This window comes from Pieris napi, chromosome 13 (assembly GCF_905475465.1).
Source record: "Pieris napi chromosome 13, ilPieNapi1.2, whole genome shotgun sequence".
NCBI lineage: Eukaryota > Metazoa > Arthropoda > Insecta > Lepidoptera > Pieridae > Pieris > Pieris napi.
Window position 1 is genome coordinate 8,214,021 of NC_062246.1, and position 14,034 is coordinate 8,228,054.

The following is a 14,034-nucleotide window of genomic DNA, read 5'->3' on the forward strand; positions in this document are numbered from 1 at the left end:
GCAATAAATAAAACAAATATTTATTAAAAATGTATTTATTACAAAAATAATACTACGTTTGTACATTATCTAAAATACTTTGTGGTATTAAAAGATAAAACTAATAATACTTTCTTATTATAAGTTTACGAAATCTCTAAATTTTTATCAAGTTTATAAGTAATATAACATATTTAAATTTAAAAAATGAGTATTTATATAGTGCTAAAAATAATTTTGTGTAAATATTTTTAAGTAAGTATTTGAAAGTGCTATATCTATAAATTATATGTTTTTCGAATTCGTTAATTATAATATATTGCTTTAGAGATTTTTTGCATATAAACTAGTCATAAGTACATGTTTTTAATGAAGTCTCAATGAAATGAAGGTGGTCCGTACGATGGCTTCGGTAACTGCTGGTTGCCATGGAAACCGCTGAGAGAACCAGAGTAATCCGGTGTGTTATAGTTGTAACCGGTGTTGTAACCTATTTAAAATAATCTTTCCATTAATATTTATTGTCAAAAAAGCCTTGTTGCTTTAAAAAGGGTATTTTTAAGAATCTTTGTATTATATTTAGATCTCACGATAAAAACAAAGAAAGAAAATTAAATTGGATCAGCAATTTCAAAATATCTTCCAAATATTCAACTATCTATATAAAAATATCACTTTGGAAAAACAGTAATTTATTTCTTAAAAATGCTTATGAATATTTTTTGCCAGTGAGTTAATTTTTTGTCTCTGTCTTCAGTCCTTCAGTTTCTAGCGATAACACAATTTGACACAAAGTTCAAATAAACATAGTTTTTATGAATAAGGTTTTATATAACTCGTTCTTACCTAAATTATTATTTTCTGGGTAGTGCGCCTCTCCTTCATACCTAACATCAGCGTGGAAGCCGGTTTGCCAATCCGCGTGATATGATACTGAAATTTAAGGAATGTTTCAGGACACATTCGCTTTCAAAGACTCGATAAATACGAACCGCGATAATAGCGCGTTCGAACAAAAGCAGTCTCCAACTTTGTTATACTAATGTGAATAGTGACAAAGACATCTAATCTAGAGTATTATCACTAAATAAATTCAAAGCTCTCGTTAAACGAAAATTAATCAACAAAGCTTTTTATAAATTTGAGGACTACTTAAATGATCCTAATCCTTGGGATTGAATTGCTCCAGTTCAAACAATTTGTATGACAATACTTGGCGATTAAAAAGAGTGGCGGAAAGTTTCTTGCCAGTTCTTCTTACCCGCTCTACGCCCTTGACTTGCGAACTGGTAGTAAATGTAAATTTACGATTAATTTAACTTGACGATTCAAAAGTGTACTTGGTTACCCACTTGAATAAAGATATTTTGAGTTTGAGTTTAATAAGTTGTATTATATTTTTTAAGTAATTTCCTTAAGTGTGACCTTGGGTTGTGTCCTTATGTTTTCCTTAAGTATTTTTGCTTACCTATCTGAGTCCTTCCATCGGGTAACTGCACCCTATATTCGCCCCGCACTTCATTGCCGTCTGACATCTCCCGTCGGTCATAATCGTTTCCCGTGGCCGCGTCTTTCACGGAATAGCCGAACTCATAGGCTTTAGGCTGAAATCAATAAATTTAAATTATATAGTTATAAACCTAAGTTGTAAAAAAAAGAGTGTGTATACTTATGTACACGCGTTGGAAGTTATACTTCTTTGGCGTATGGAAAAAAATTACTAAAATGCAGTAGTGATTAACGATAGATATTAAAATTATTATTAGTAAATACGATAGTATAGGTGATAACCGTCGTATATGAAATTGATTTAATAAAAACACCAAAATAATATTTATTTATTCACACTGTTTAATTGTACTGTTACGAAACACGTTTTCTAAATATAAAAATACTACAATATACAACTTGAACATAGTCATTATTGATTTTCATGCCACCTGGAACTAACTTCATTCTGTTAATTTTGTGTCACGGTGCGCGCGCATCGTAAAATTTCACTCTCATCAATTTTTCATAACGCGCCTAAAGAAGTATAACTTTAAAAATCACACATGTGTAAACTTCCATCTTAGGGTTTTTGGCGCTTAGGTATAATAAAACGGTTTCCTCACGATGTTTTTCCTCAACATCCAAGGTTTCTTTGCGCGCGTAGAAATAAAATCCAACGGTTCACTGCCAAAGTTCGAAGGCACGATGCCGTGCCTTTCCTTCTAAGAAAGTAATAGTAGACCAAGTACTTAAGACATAAACATTTTTTCGAGACCTTTGTATATCTGACGTGAATTGTGTAGTTAAAATCATATCGTAGTGTTTGGTATTTATTATCAAGAGATAACCTTTAACTTTATTATTCTAAAGAAATGAAGTTTATTGTAAAATATTTTTATAGAATAAAAAGTAGACACTATACTCCGTAAGAACTTGTGCCTGTATCATTAGGTATGCATAGAATATATATGCGCAGGTAAGAAGACTATAATCGTATATAGAACACATGTTGTCTATTTTTGTTCTCTTTTCTATTTTCATATAAATAAAAACCAATTATAAAGTACTAATATTGGATCGCATTTTCTACTTAAATCAAAATCTTTTAAAACTGCCTAAAAAACAATTCCACGTCTTTCCTGTTCTCGTCACATAATTGATATTATAAATAACAACTTATTTAATTTTATCTCAGTAAGCACTTGACGGCAACACAAACCGGACAAGTAAGTTGATTTTAATAAATCGCCCACATCGCAAACATAGTTTACGGATACTTCATTAACAGAAATGCGGATTCTCTTTCTCCTCTCAAGTTTCATACTAGTACAAGCTGGTGTTATAAAGGAAGAATGTGACGGTGTCAAAATAAATGATATTTATCACGAGAAAGAAGTTCTTAGAACTGACGTTGATAGACCGTATCTTCTAGCAGTTGATTACAGTACTAACACCTTATATTACAGCTTTAATATCGACTTTAACGACGACGTCTCCTATAAGAGTGCGTTCTTGAATCTGAATACTAAAGAGTCTGGCGAGGTAACAGGAGTAACGGATGGCTTCGCGCATACTGTTGATCAGAAAAATCATGAAGTATATATAGGAGGCAGCGATGGTATATACAAATACGATCACAAATCTAACAAAGCCGAATTCTTTGGTGCAAACGGCGCCGACATCTGGGGAATATATTATAAGGAGATATTGTATTATTTGGACTTTCCTAGACAGTTTCTATATACATACATAGATGGAGTTTCGACACGATTCAAAGATTTGGAAGACACAAAAGTCGATCAATTTGTAATTGACAATGAAGATATTCTTTTCTATACCAATGCCACTGGATTGTTTGGTCAAAAGAAAGGAACAAAGGATGCTGTATTATTTAAAAACAATATGTCAGTCAGAAGTTTAACCACAGATATTAATGGTAATGTGTATTTGTGTGAATTAGATGATGTTTACAAAGTGAATAAAGAAACGCGTGGAATTGACAAAGTGACGGAAGTTAACGATTGCTTTGGACTGGCATTTGATAATGAGAATAATTTAATATACTCTAATGCAACGAGTTTAGTAAGACTTAAGCCTAATTTAAATAAGGGTTGTTAACTATAATAAATTAATTCAGAATCCAATGTTTTTTAAACTAAGATCATTTTCATTAAGTACCTTTTAAAAAAAACGTACAAGTAGGATATTTGCTATGTCAGTAATTAATTTATATTTAAAAAAAGGTGAGTTAATTATAACATTCCATTTATTGATATTTTTGAAGTCTTAATTTATTTTCTTATCTCAAAATAGCAATATTGTCCATTCAAGAAGGTTTATTTCGTTTAACAAATACAATTAAACGCATTAGCAAGAGATGAGTTGTTCGTGACCTCTGGACTAATATGACAATTTTCATACTTTATCCACGTTCGGCATCAATTTAAACCAATAAGTGTCCTACTTTAAAGAACATAGAGTCGACTATTCAATAACCGAACAAAAGAGTTACAAACGTAAATTAGTTTAACCTCAGTCAGATAAAAGATGAAAACATTTTCAATTGCTCTCAGTGCGAATCTGGCTTTCAATCTAGCTTAACAATGTTCTACGTGATAACACTTGTAACTATATTAAGTGCGGAAGCAAAATTGCGTGTGTATCTTACAGACTCGCCGATACAAAAAATAGGCGGTCGACTTTACAAAGAAGAATTACTAACAAATCGCTTCAAAGACCCAAAAGAACTCGCCTACGATTCTTCAACACGAAATCTATATTTCATGTATATGGATGATGAATTGCAAAACTCGGGTCGAGCATACATCAACATAATAACAAAGAATGCCAATAAAATTAAAGGAATATCAAGAAATAAGGCTACAGCTGTAGATTCGGATACAGGAGATGTGTACTTTGGATCGGATAACGGCCTATATAAATACGACCCCGTTACAAATATAGCTTCAGATATTGGCCTATACAATATGAACATATTCAAAATTGTTATACGAAACAATGAAATGTTTATAATTGATGCTAACAATCATATGATATATAAAATATATGATCTTGGCCTGCGTGGGGTTAAGGTTGGCCACATGAAAACTGTCATGGACTTCGATGTCGATTACAAGAGGAACATACATTTTGTTACAATGTGCGGGGTTTTCTGTGCAATAAATGGCGGTGAAGTTGTCAAAAACACGGATTTGAATGTTGTTTATCATTTTTTGAGTGATGAAGAGAAGACATTTGGTGTGACAGATGACGGTTTGTATGAAATTGATTGCTGGAACGGTACAGCAAATAAAGTGGCAACACTGCAATTTTACCCTAGAAGCATAATCTTTGGGGATTATGGTGATATATTTTATTCTGTTGACGACAATATCTATAGGTTAAGGCCGATCAATTCTTATCTTGTTTATAATGTTAAGAAAAATAAAAATAATTAATTTATTCTATTATATATGGCTTGTACAAATGTATTGTAAATAAATTATTTTAAACTTAATTAATTCTATATTTCAATTCAATATTGTTACTTTTCTATATTTGCGTTATCTCTGTAAGTTCTGTGAAGCCGATGCCTAACTTTGATGAAAGTTCTCTATTTTATTACGTTGTTATCGGTCGAAATAAAATTATATTTTTTGGTACTGATAATGGAAACAGCATGAGCAGTGTTGGCCTAGTGGCTTCAGCGTGCGACTCTCATGAGGTCGTAAGTTCGATCCCCGGCTGTGCACCAATGGACTTTCTTTCTATGTGCCGATTTAACATTTGCTCGGTGAAGGAAAACATCGTGAGGACAGTTCTTAGACCCAAAAAGTCGACGTCGTGTGTCAGGCACTGGAGGCTGATTACCTACTTGCTTATTAGATTTATAAATGACCATGAAACAGATTCAGAAATCTGAGGCCAAGACCTAAAGAGGTTGTAGCGCCACTGATTTTTTTTTATCGAAACAGCAAATAAGTACATCAAACAAGGAAGTACGCTTCCTATATCTCAGTTAACGAAAACAATTTAAATAATAATTAACGCAACTTAATGAATATACATACCACTTCACTCTCATCCCCATGGCCGTGATGATCATTGCCATGATTCTGTCCGTGACCTTGTCCGTGACCTTGTCCGTTGCCGTTAAAATCTGTTGGGTTTCCAGTATGCGGTGGCAAGTAGGTGTTTGGTAGATTAAATCCTGTAGAACAAATAAAGGGATAAAAAATTTGCTATATTATGTACGTTTAAAATCCGTACAAATGGAATCACTCAATGGAATACATGAATTGATAGTGTGATTTCTGAGTAAGGAGGTTGTTAACATTCTAGTAAATTATGTAAATTGACTGATGTACAATAATTATTCTTGAACGCGTCGCAAGAAATCCCAAAATATAGGAAATCCGTCCATTAAGGTTCATATTGTTTGTAACTCTGTTACCCGGTCATATTTTTGCGTGTTCCTTTTAAGGTCCAACCCGAAACAATCGCCAGGAATCGAACCTAGGAACACCAGATTATGGGCAACAACAACAAAAAACTGCTTTTTGTAAATTCAAAGATTCTTCTTTTTATACTAGGTTCTGTATCTACAAATAACTAAAAAAAGAAATTTCAAAAAAGAAAGACAATTGACAATGTACTTATAAAAATCATATAGAGACTTCTTAAATCTATAATATTTTAGCTCTTAATAAATAAGCATTACCTGGGTTTGGTGGTAAGTAATTATTCGAAGGTCGATTGTATCCATTCTGGTAAGTTCTGTAGACTGGAGGCTCACAGCACACCAAAGTTGCCAGAAGAACGGTGGTAAACAACTGAAATTTGGTTATTATTATTGTAATTGCTTTTAAATGTACAAAGTCAGCGCCGGTACTGAATATTTTCCAGTAGCGATAACAATCTCGAACATTTGTTAGATATATGACGTAGTTCTCTCAATATTAAAATTGATTGTTGTATAACATAAAGATTATAAAGAGGAAAGGTTTGATTTTTTGTTTGTTTGAAATGAATAGGCTCCGAAACTACTGGACCGATTTCAAAAATTCTTTCACCGTTGAAAAGCTGTACTATTCCCGAGTGACATAGGCTATGTTTCATTTTGTTAGGGATGCTTACTAAAACTTGAATAATCTAACCCAAGGTGTAAAAAAATAAACAAAAATCTTCCTTCAATTGTGTGCGCTGCGAAAACTATTAATGATAGAACAAAATGATGTAATACAATTTTTTAGGACACATCACTATCTATAAAAATTGTCGCGACAGCATGTCTCTATCTTTTATAGTTACGATACAATAAGCGTCCTTTTATTAATTTTTTTATTAAAATACCACCGCTAAAAAAGGCTCTTTATCCGTACCTTATCAAAATAATTACCAACGTTTCACATAAGCTACAATTTAATGGCATAACCACCAAAAAAGCATGATGGATTGGTTTTCTCCTGCCTTTTCTCTTGAATAGTTTACTACTATGTAATATAAAAAAAATCTTAGCCACAGCAACGCTTGGCCGAGTCTACTAGTATAACATAAAGAAACTAAAATTATACACAATGCCCATACATTTAAGTAAATTTTTTAAAGTAAATACAAATTTAACGTAACGTTGGTCAGTAACCACCTTTACGCGAGAAAATTTTCGGACAATGATTTATTATGACTTTCGTTGTGGGCTTACTCAACAACAAAGCTATGATAGGCTGCGATTAGCGTTTCTTAATGAAGCCCCATCTCGTGCCACTATTTACAATTGGTTTAACGAGTTTAAGCGGAACGGAGATTACTTCAAAAAGTATTGGCAACTTTCTACATTAAGCCGTTTTTCATTTTCTAAACATTTTCAGTGTTACCTGTATGAATGAATATTTTCTACTACCTATCTATTTCCGACATAACTGAACAAAAAGCCCATTCGTCGGTGAAAACAAACATTGACATAGGAATTAATTTTTCTCTGTGAACCAGACGATGTATGGACATCTAACACCCATTGTTATTGCGGGAACAACCATTTACCATCGCTAGGGTTATATGTCACTGTTTTTAAAATAATATATATAATATATTGACAAGGTTTAAACTATATTACTAATATAGTAGCTATACTTATATATATATAGTAAATTATCAAACAATTACTACCTACTATAGTACACCCACGAGAATGTATTTTAATTAAATTTCACCATGCCTCCTGCTAATAGAGGATAAATCTTTGTTTTTAATTTATTTTATTATTATTTATTACTTAAGGGGGGCGTCCATAAATAACGTGAGGTGTTTAAGGGGGGGAGGGGGTCGAGTCAAATCTCATTTAATCTTACGTTGGAGAGAGGGGGGGGTCTCGGCAAATATCACGCAATTTTTTTTCAAATTAAAAAAAAAATTGGAAAACGGTTGACCCTAAAGGCCATCTCTGCAACTTCCCGCTAACTCCATACCTAAACGCTCAACATTTCACTTATTTTGTTTTAGTTGTAAATAAAGCACGAAGCAATTTTTTTTTTCTTTTTACAATAACAATCCAACGCGTTTACGTTTCTTACGTACCTACATTTTGAAAAATCTCACGTGAGATTGGGGTATGGGGGAGGGGGTTGAATAAAATCTCACGACATCTCACCAGGGGGGGAGGGAGGTACAGAAAATTAAAAAAAAACACCTCACGTAATTTATGGACGCCCCCTAAGATGTCACGTGGAACATGGTGTAATGGTTGCAGCTCCTTACAAAAGTTGTGTAAAACAAAAAAAATTGGCGATTAAAAACAGTGGCGGAGAGTTTATTGCCAATTCTTCTCTTCCGTTTTACGCCCTTGATTTGAGAACTGGCAGTAAATGTAAATTTAGAAGCATTTAATATATATTTCTTTTCTGACGTTCATAAGTGTACATTGTGTTACCTACATGAATAAATGATTTTTGACTTTTGACTATGAAGAAAAAGGTCCTGTTGCAAGTTTATTGTTAGGTTATTATGACTTAATTCTTGTGTAAAATATGTAGCATAAATAAATACCAAGATCAAAAATCCTGTTTATGTTTTTTAGGCATTAAATTATTAGTTTGTTTAAGAGTTAAAGTTAGATGTGCAGCGTCAGAAATGGCGACTAGGTACATATGTGTAAGCAACATGACATTTACATTAAATGTCATCATTGGACTGTTGCTTTGGATAAGTGAGCCGTTAAACGAGTATTATATCATGTCTTAACATGGCGTCTTAAAACAAACGTTACGATATTGCATCTATTCTGTCAAAAATATGTTCATTTCTTGTCATTGCTGTCATACAATGCGCAGAGGAGATGAGAACTTGGAGAAACTGATCGTTGATCGAAAGATCATGTGGCCGTTTACTTAGCAGATGGACCGAACAATTGAAAGACTCATAGTCCTCAAAACTGGTAACTGTAATAAGAAAGGCGAGTGACAGAAATTTTTCCAGATGTTTATTTGCTGACGACGCTCAGACATGAGCTACCGACTGAAAAGTGAGATACGTATTTTTATTCAGTTAATAATTTAAGCGCACTAATTAGTTTGTCTTATATCGTCGTTCTCTATTTAAAACGGATATTGCCGACATGTAAACCCACCTCATACCGAGTGAATGTAAGAGAGCCATTGTTTAGGATATTGTTGGTTACCTAACTCTGATTTATGGTTGAATAACATTATGACCGTATCGCAATGTACGGTACATCGTTAGAAATTGGAGTAATATCATTTGACCTTGATGAACGAGCTATTAAAATCCGAAATGTTCCAAAAGATTTCGTTCCTATGATTGTAGTTTTTTTATATGAAATAATTTTTACACCGGCAGGAAGCTAATCTGATGTTAAGTGATACCACCTAGTGACACTCATATTGCCAGAATGCCCGCAATTGCGTTGCCGGCTTGGTAGATGTCTATATTAAAAATACCAGTCGTAATTACTACCACTCGTAGGAACATTTATTTTTTATATGAAGGATACCAGTGCCCATATGCATATTAACGTAAAAGTACAAGGAAAACGTTAATAAAATTTAAATAACCCTTATTTTCATTCAAAATTGAGGTAAAATGAGTCACTAAATTTAACACCCTTGCAAATTCATACTATTGCGCATTGGTGTGCTATTTCGGTAGAATCAAATGAATACCTACAATCGCGGGACGTAAATATTATAGCTAAGTTCACTTATGTCGAAATCATAACAATTAAGATTAATAGGATACGATTGTTTACTTTTTAGATGGTCAGAAGTATCGTATGAATGTTTCAATAAATCTCAACTATCTATCTAATGTGTGCCGTGTAGCCTATGATGTTTATTTGCATTCAATAGGTATACGTTTGATTAAATTGGGTTAACTCACGTTATTAAACTTTGTAAAAATCATATGTAGCATCAACCGCCTTGAAAGTATACAAAGAAAATTCTTAAGGTACATTCAATTTAAATCTAACTGCCTGACTATCATACACGCTGCAAAAAAGTGCCACAACGTCCTCTACCCGGAGGTACCATTACCCATTAATTACGCCACACCCTGTATATACTTAGAACTTAAAAAGAAAACTCTATTGATACACAGCCGAGGATCGAACATACGTCCACAAGGATTGGATTTCCTAAGCTAACACACCACACGGTTCTTAACATAGTACATTACGGCTCGTTAATCAATGTTTTTGGAATTTGCGTGTTATTTGTGTATCATTCATCAAACAGAGATTAAATGTAGAGCAAGGTTAATAATATTGCTATAATTTCACTCGATAATGATTAATGATACTTAAAAATGGGCCTTGGAATTTACACAATATAGTATATTATGCTATTATTAAAATGCTTGCGTATTTTAACTGTTATGGGATTTTTTATGGTTTAGAGATAGGAAAATCATATTGAAATTTGAAATATTTTTATGAGACACGCGACGCGTATCTCATAAAAAAAAGCGTAAAATACATATTTACACGTAAAATATAATACACTATAATGTAATCATCTAGATTCTAGCTACTGTTGCTACAACTTACTACTAAACTAAGTAGCAAATCCACTGCTATAAAATAAAGATAATATTTACAATTTTTAAATTAAAAATATAATCCAAATAAATTTCACCATACATACTACGAACATTATATATTAATAAAGAAATTATTTGCTTGTTGAGGTGAATCTGGGATTGGGTAAAATGCGTGTACGTGCGTTTTTGGATGATCTAAAAAATCCATTGGATTTGCTTATTACCTTCGAAAATACGCGTGATATGGAATTACGCATTACGCATTATTAACATATGTTTCAAAGGAGATCCTCCTTGAAAATTGTCTACATACTAAATGTTATATCACTAATATTCACTAAAATCAATACAATATTTTTTTATACCTATTAATGTACTTTATTGACTTATGTTTTCTGTTTCGTAAAACTTGTTTAACAATCTAACTGTTTAGGCTTTGTATATTGTCTGTTTTCTTTTATAATATGTGCATCTCATTGGAATTCTTCGCGTCTATACCGGATTAAACAGTACTTATCTGGAGCTGGATATATTTCATCAATCAATCAATTTTAAATTAATCATTGTTAAGTGCCTATTTCATACCTAATCAGCTGTATTGCTGGTATTTTTTTAATGTTATTTGATTAACAATAAGCAAAATAGTATTTTCATCATATTTTGATTTTTTTATATTTTTTTGTAACCAACATTTATGTTTACCAAAATTGTCATATATTTTAGAAAAGATAGCTTGTAATGTATACTGTAGACAAAGCAATATGTATGATGTGGTAAACTTCAATAAATAAAGTGACTCCTGTTAATAATATAAATTTAGTTATTATATTTTAAGGTTAGTTATTGTTTTTATTGTTCTTCTGTGTTGTGCATTTGTGTGTTGGAAATAAAGAAGTTTATTTATTAGTACAATTCTACCTATTTTATGTAGACAAATGCGCACGCCATTATGTGACAGAATATGCGAAGTTTAGATTGTACCACCCTCATATTTTTGTACCATATTCTTGCAAATAAATTATTATCAATAAATATGTATATGTATAGCTGTAAGATTAAATAAATATCTCGACTCATAAACGCCTAACCCACCCATCTTCAACCCTTAACATCATGGAGTAATACTGAAACTTGTTAAAAAAATTTTTACTTTTCAGTAGTTCCAGAGACTTCGTATAAATAAAGTCAATAAGATGATGAATTATATTGGTCCGTACTACAAGTATATTTTGACATAACATTAATCTAACATTTTCTCTATTATACCTCTGCACGCTACAATATTTCGTAATTTCAAGAGTAATTTAATAATAATTGAGTCAATCCTATTTCTAGTTTATTATGCGTGACAAATTAGTTTATACTTTTACGGAATACGATGTAATTTTGTAATTCTTTGTCATCATATATGTTTATTACTGAGATATGTATTCGAAAAATGTTAGAAAAGGCTCAAAAAACACCTTACAACCTTCATAACCCCTATTACGAACGCTTTACCTGGTATTAGTTAAAAATAAATCAGTGACGCTTCAACCTTTTTTAGGTCTGGGCCTCAGATTTTTGTAAGTCTGTGTCATAATAATTTGTCAATCATTAGATTGCTACTTACTACCTACTTGCCTATTAAGGCAAGTAGGTGCCTGACACGCCGTCGACTTTTTGGCTCTAAAGTCAAGCCTGTTTCCTTCACCGTTCGAGCGAATGGAAACGCGCACATAGAAAGTCCATTGGGGCAGAGCCGGGAATCGAACCTACGACCTCAGGGATAAGAGTCGCACATATCATATATCTTCATATCATTTCAAGAATTAAAGTTTTTTTAACGTTTTTGCGACACTAACTTATTATGGTGACAAATTATTTGCACTGTAAAGGATTTTACTTATTAAAAATAATTTATTTTAAATCGAGTTAAAGACTTCATAAGACACGCTTTTTTATACAACGGCAATAGGAAGATATCTCATACTTTTTAAAACTACTTATTACAGAAAGCGTTCTAGTATTCTGTAAATTGGTCATATATCACGATATCACTAAAAGTTATAGGAAATGTCTTACCTTTAAAAGTGACATCATGCTGCAATTTTACCTGAAAGAAAATCAAATAAACATAAAGTCCATATGTTAAAGTTCAAATATTATATAACTCTTATATAATATATTCTTTTATCACTAGAAGATCGATAGTTTTTATTGATCTCTTTGGATTACCACGAAAACGAAACGAAATGCAAAATTTATCCGCAGTGCGTCCTTGCCATAATGAAATTGTACCATAGACTATATAGTATATACCTTTTGTTATAAATTAGCCTGTAGAATAATGAGAGGTTATCGGAATTCAAATCAGTGTGTACTGTCTTCCCACGGGGAAAGTAAGGCAATTTAATTGTATTAATACAGGTCATTAGAATCCCATTATTAAAAACTAAATCAGTTCAATTCAGCCCTTTTGAGTAATAGAGATAGATAATAATGAGAGTACTTGTCATGTATTTGAACTTTGAAGCTCTATTTTTTTTTTAATATTGTTTTTACTTAAGTACATATATGTCCCAAAGGAGTGTAATTATCAGATTATGTTTTTATGAGGTTAAAAGTTTTGCCCGAATTTATTACATTACTATTATCACAGGCACTCGAAACGTCAAGTTTAATAAGAATGTAACAAATTTACACAATACGCATTTAAATATAGAAAATTTCACGCAAAACGTACATATTATAGTTTGCAGCACAGACATAATTAGCGGTTAGGTTTATTTAAAACTCAATAACTAACGTACTTTCGATTTATTTGAGACGTTTAAGAGTTTAATTCCCGGGATTTTAAAACTCTTCTATATAGGCTGAAATCACATTTTTATATACCTCTAGAAAATTCAAGCCCTATTCTAGAACCCCAAGTTTAATAATGACTTCAAAGATAGCAGTTTATTTTACTCCATCACCTTAAGTTAGTTAAGATATTTAAAAAAACTAACCTAAAATTTCACAATAAAAAGCGCCTTTGAAACGTTTACGCGGGAAATTTAAATAGAGAACACACAGCGCACCTTTCTAGTTCAAACACAACTGTGATACAGATTCGCGAAATGTAAATTTTATAGTTTTTTAGAAGCGTGGGGTCTTGCCAGGGCTGTCGATTGATATTTTATAGAAATGTAAATAATGCAACTTTGAAGTAATCGCGATCGCATACAAAAATTCATTAATTTATTTGTTAATCGGTTAATGAAATTATTTTATCTTTAATCAACTCTATTCAATTGAAAGTAATTTCTATATTTAGTTAAATTAAGCTGAAATTACAGCTTCTGAAATTATCATTATTAAATAATTTGAGGCATCAAAATCAGCACAACTGTAGGTATGGATATGGTTACTGATATTAATCATTCATAACTCTTGGAATAGAGGCTATTTCGGTGCATTGGAATCAGTCACCCACGTAGTCCTGGAATGTGTGGCTGTGGCTTCCCAAGAAACAGAAATCGGTGAGGTCGC

The 14,034-nt window shown here is 32.2% G+C and overlaps 3 protein-coding genes across 3 annotated transcripts; 2 read left to right on the forward strand and 1 right to left on the reverse strand.

The window, feature by feature from the left end:
- Positions 1-19: 19 nt before the first annotated feature.
- LOC125055217 (pro-resilin-like) lies at positions 20-13,607 on the reverse strand. The gene is made up of 7 exons (XM_047657560.1): positions 13,512-13,607; positions 12,586-12,616; positions 6,191-6,302; positions 5,541-5,680; positions 1,448-1,583; positions 826-912; positions 20-469 (listed from the first exon to the last, which is right to left on the reverse strand). The coding sequence occupies exons 2-7, from the start codon at positions 12,601-12,603 to the stop codon at positions 357-359; spliced, it is 606 nt and encodes a 201-aa protein (XP_047513516.1). The 5' UTR covers positions 12,604-12,616; positions 13,512-13,607; the 3' UTR covers positions 20-356.
- LOC125055216 (ommochrome-binding protein-like) lies at positions 2,653-3,611 on the forward strand. Its single transcript, XM_047657559.1, has one exon. The coding sequence runs from the start codon at positions 2,761-2,763 to the stop codon at positions 3,586-3,588; it is 828 nt and encodes a 275-aa protein (XP_047513515.1). The 5' UTR covers positions 2,653-2,760; the 3' UTR covers positions 3,589-3,611.
- LOC125055215 (ommochrome-binding protein-like) lies at positions 3,797-4,987 on the forward strand. The gene has a single exon (XM_047657558.1). The coding sequence runs from the start codon at positions 4,074-4,076 to the stop codon at positions 4,926-4,928; it is 855 nt and encodes a 284-aa protein (XP_047513514.1). The 5' UTR covers positions 3,797-4,073; the 3' UTR covers positions 4,929-4,987.
- Positions 13,608-14,034: the final 427 nt, after the last annotated feature.

Coding starts and splice junctions, on each gene's coding strand:
- LOC125055216 (XM_047657559.1), top strand. CDS start 2,761: ATGCGGATTCTCTTTCTCCTCTCAAGTTTCATACTAGTACAAGCTGGT.
- LOC125055215 (XM_047657558.1), top strand. CDS start 4,074: ATGTTCTACGTGATAACACTTGTAACTATATTAAGTGCGGAAGCAAAA.
- LOC125055217 (XM_047657560.1), bottom strand. Junction 5,681..6,190: donor TTACTTACCACCAAACCCAG/GTAATGCTTATT, acceptor TTTGTTCTACAG/GATTTAATCTACCAAACACC. Junction 913..1,447: donor CGATGGAAGGACTCAGATAG/GTAAGCAAAAAT, acceptor CTTAAATTTCAG/TATCATATCACGCGGATTGG.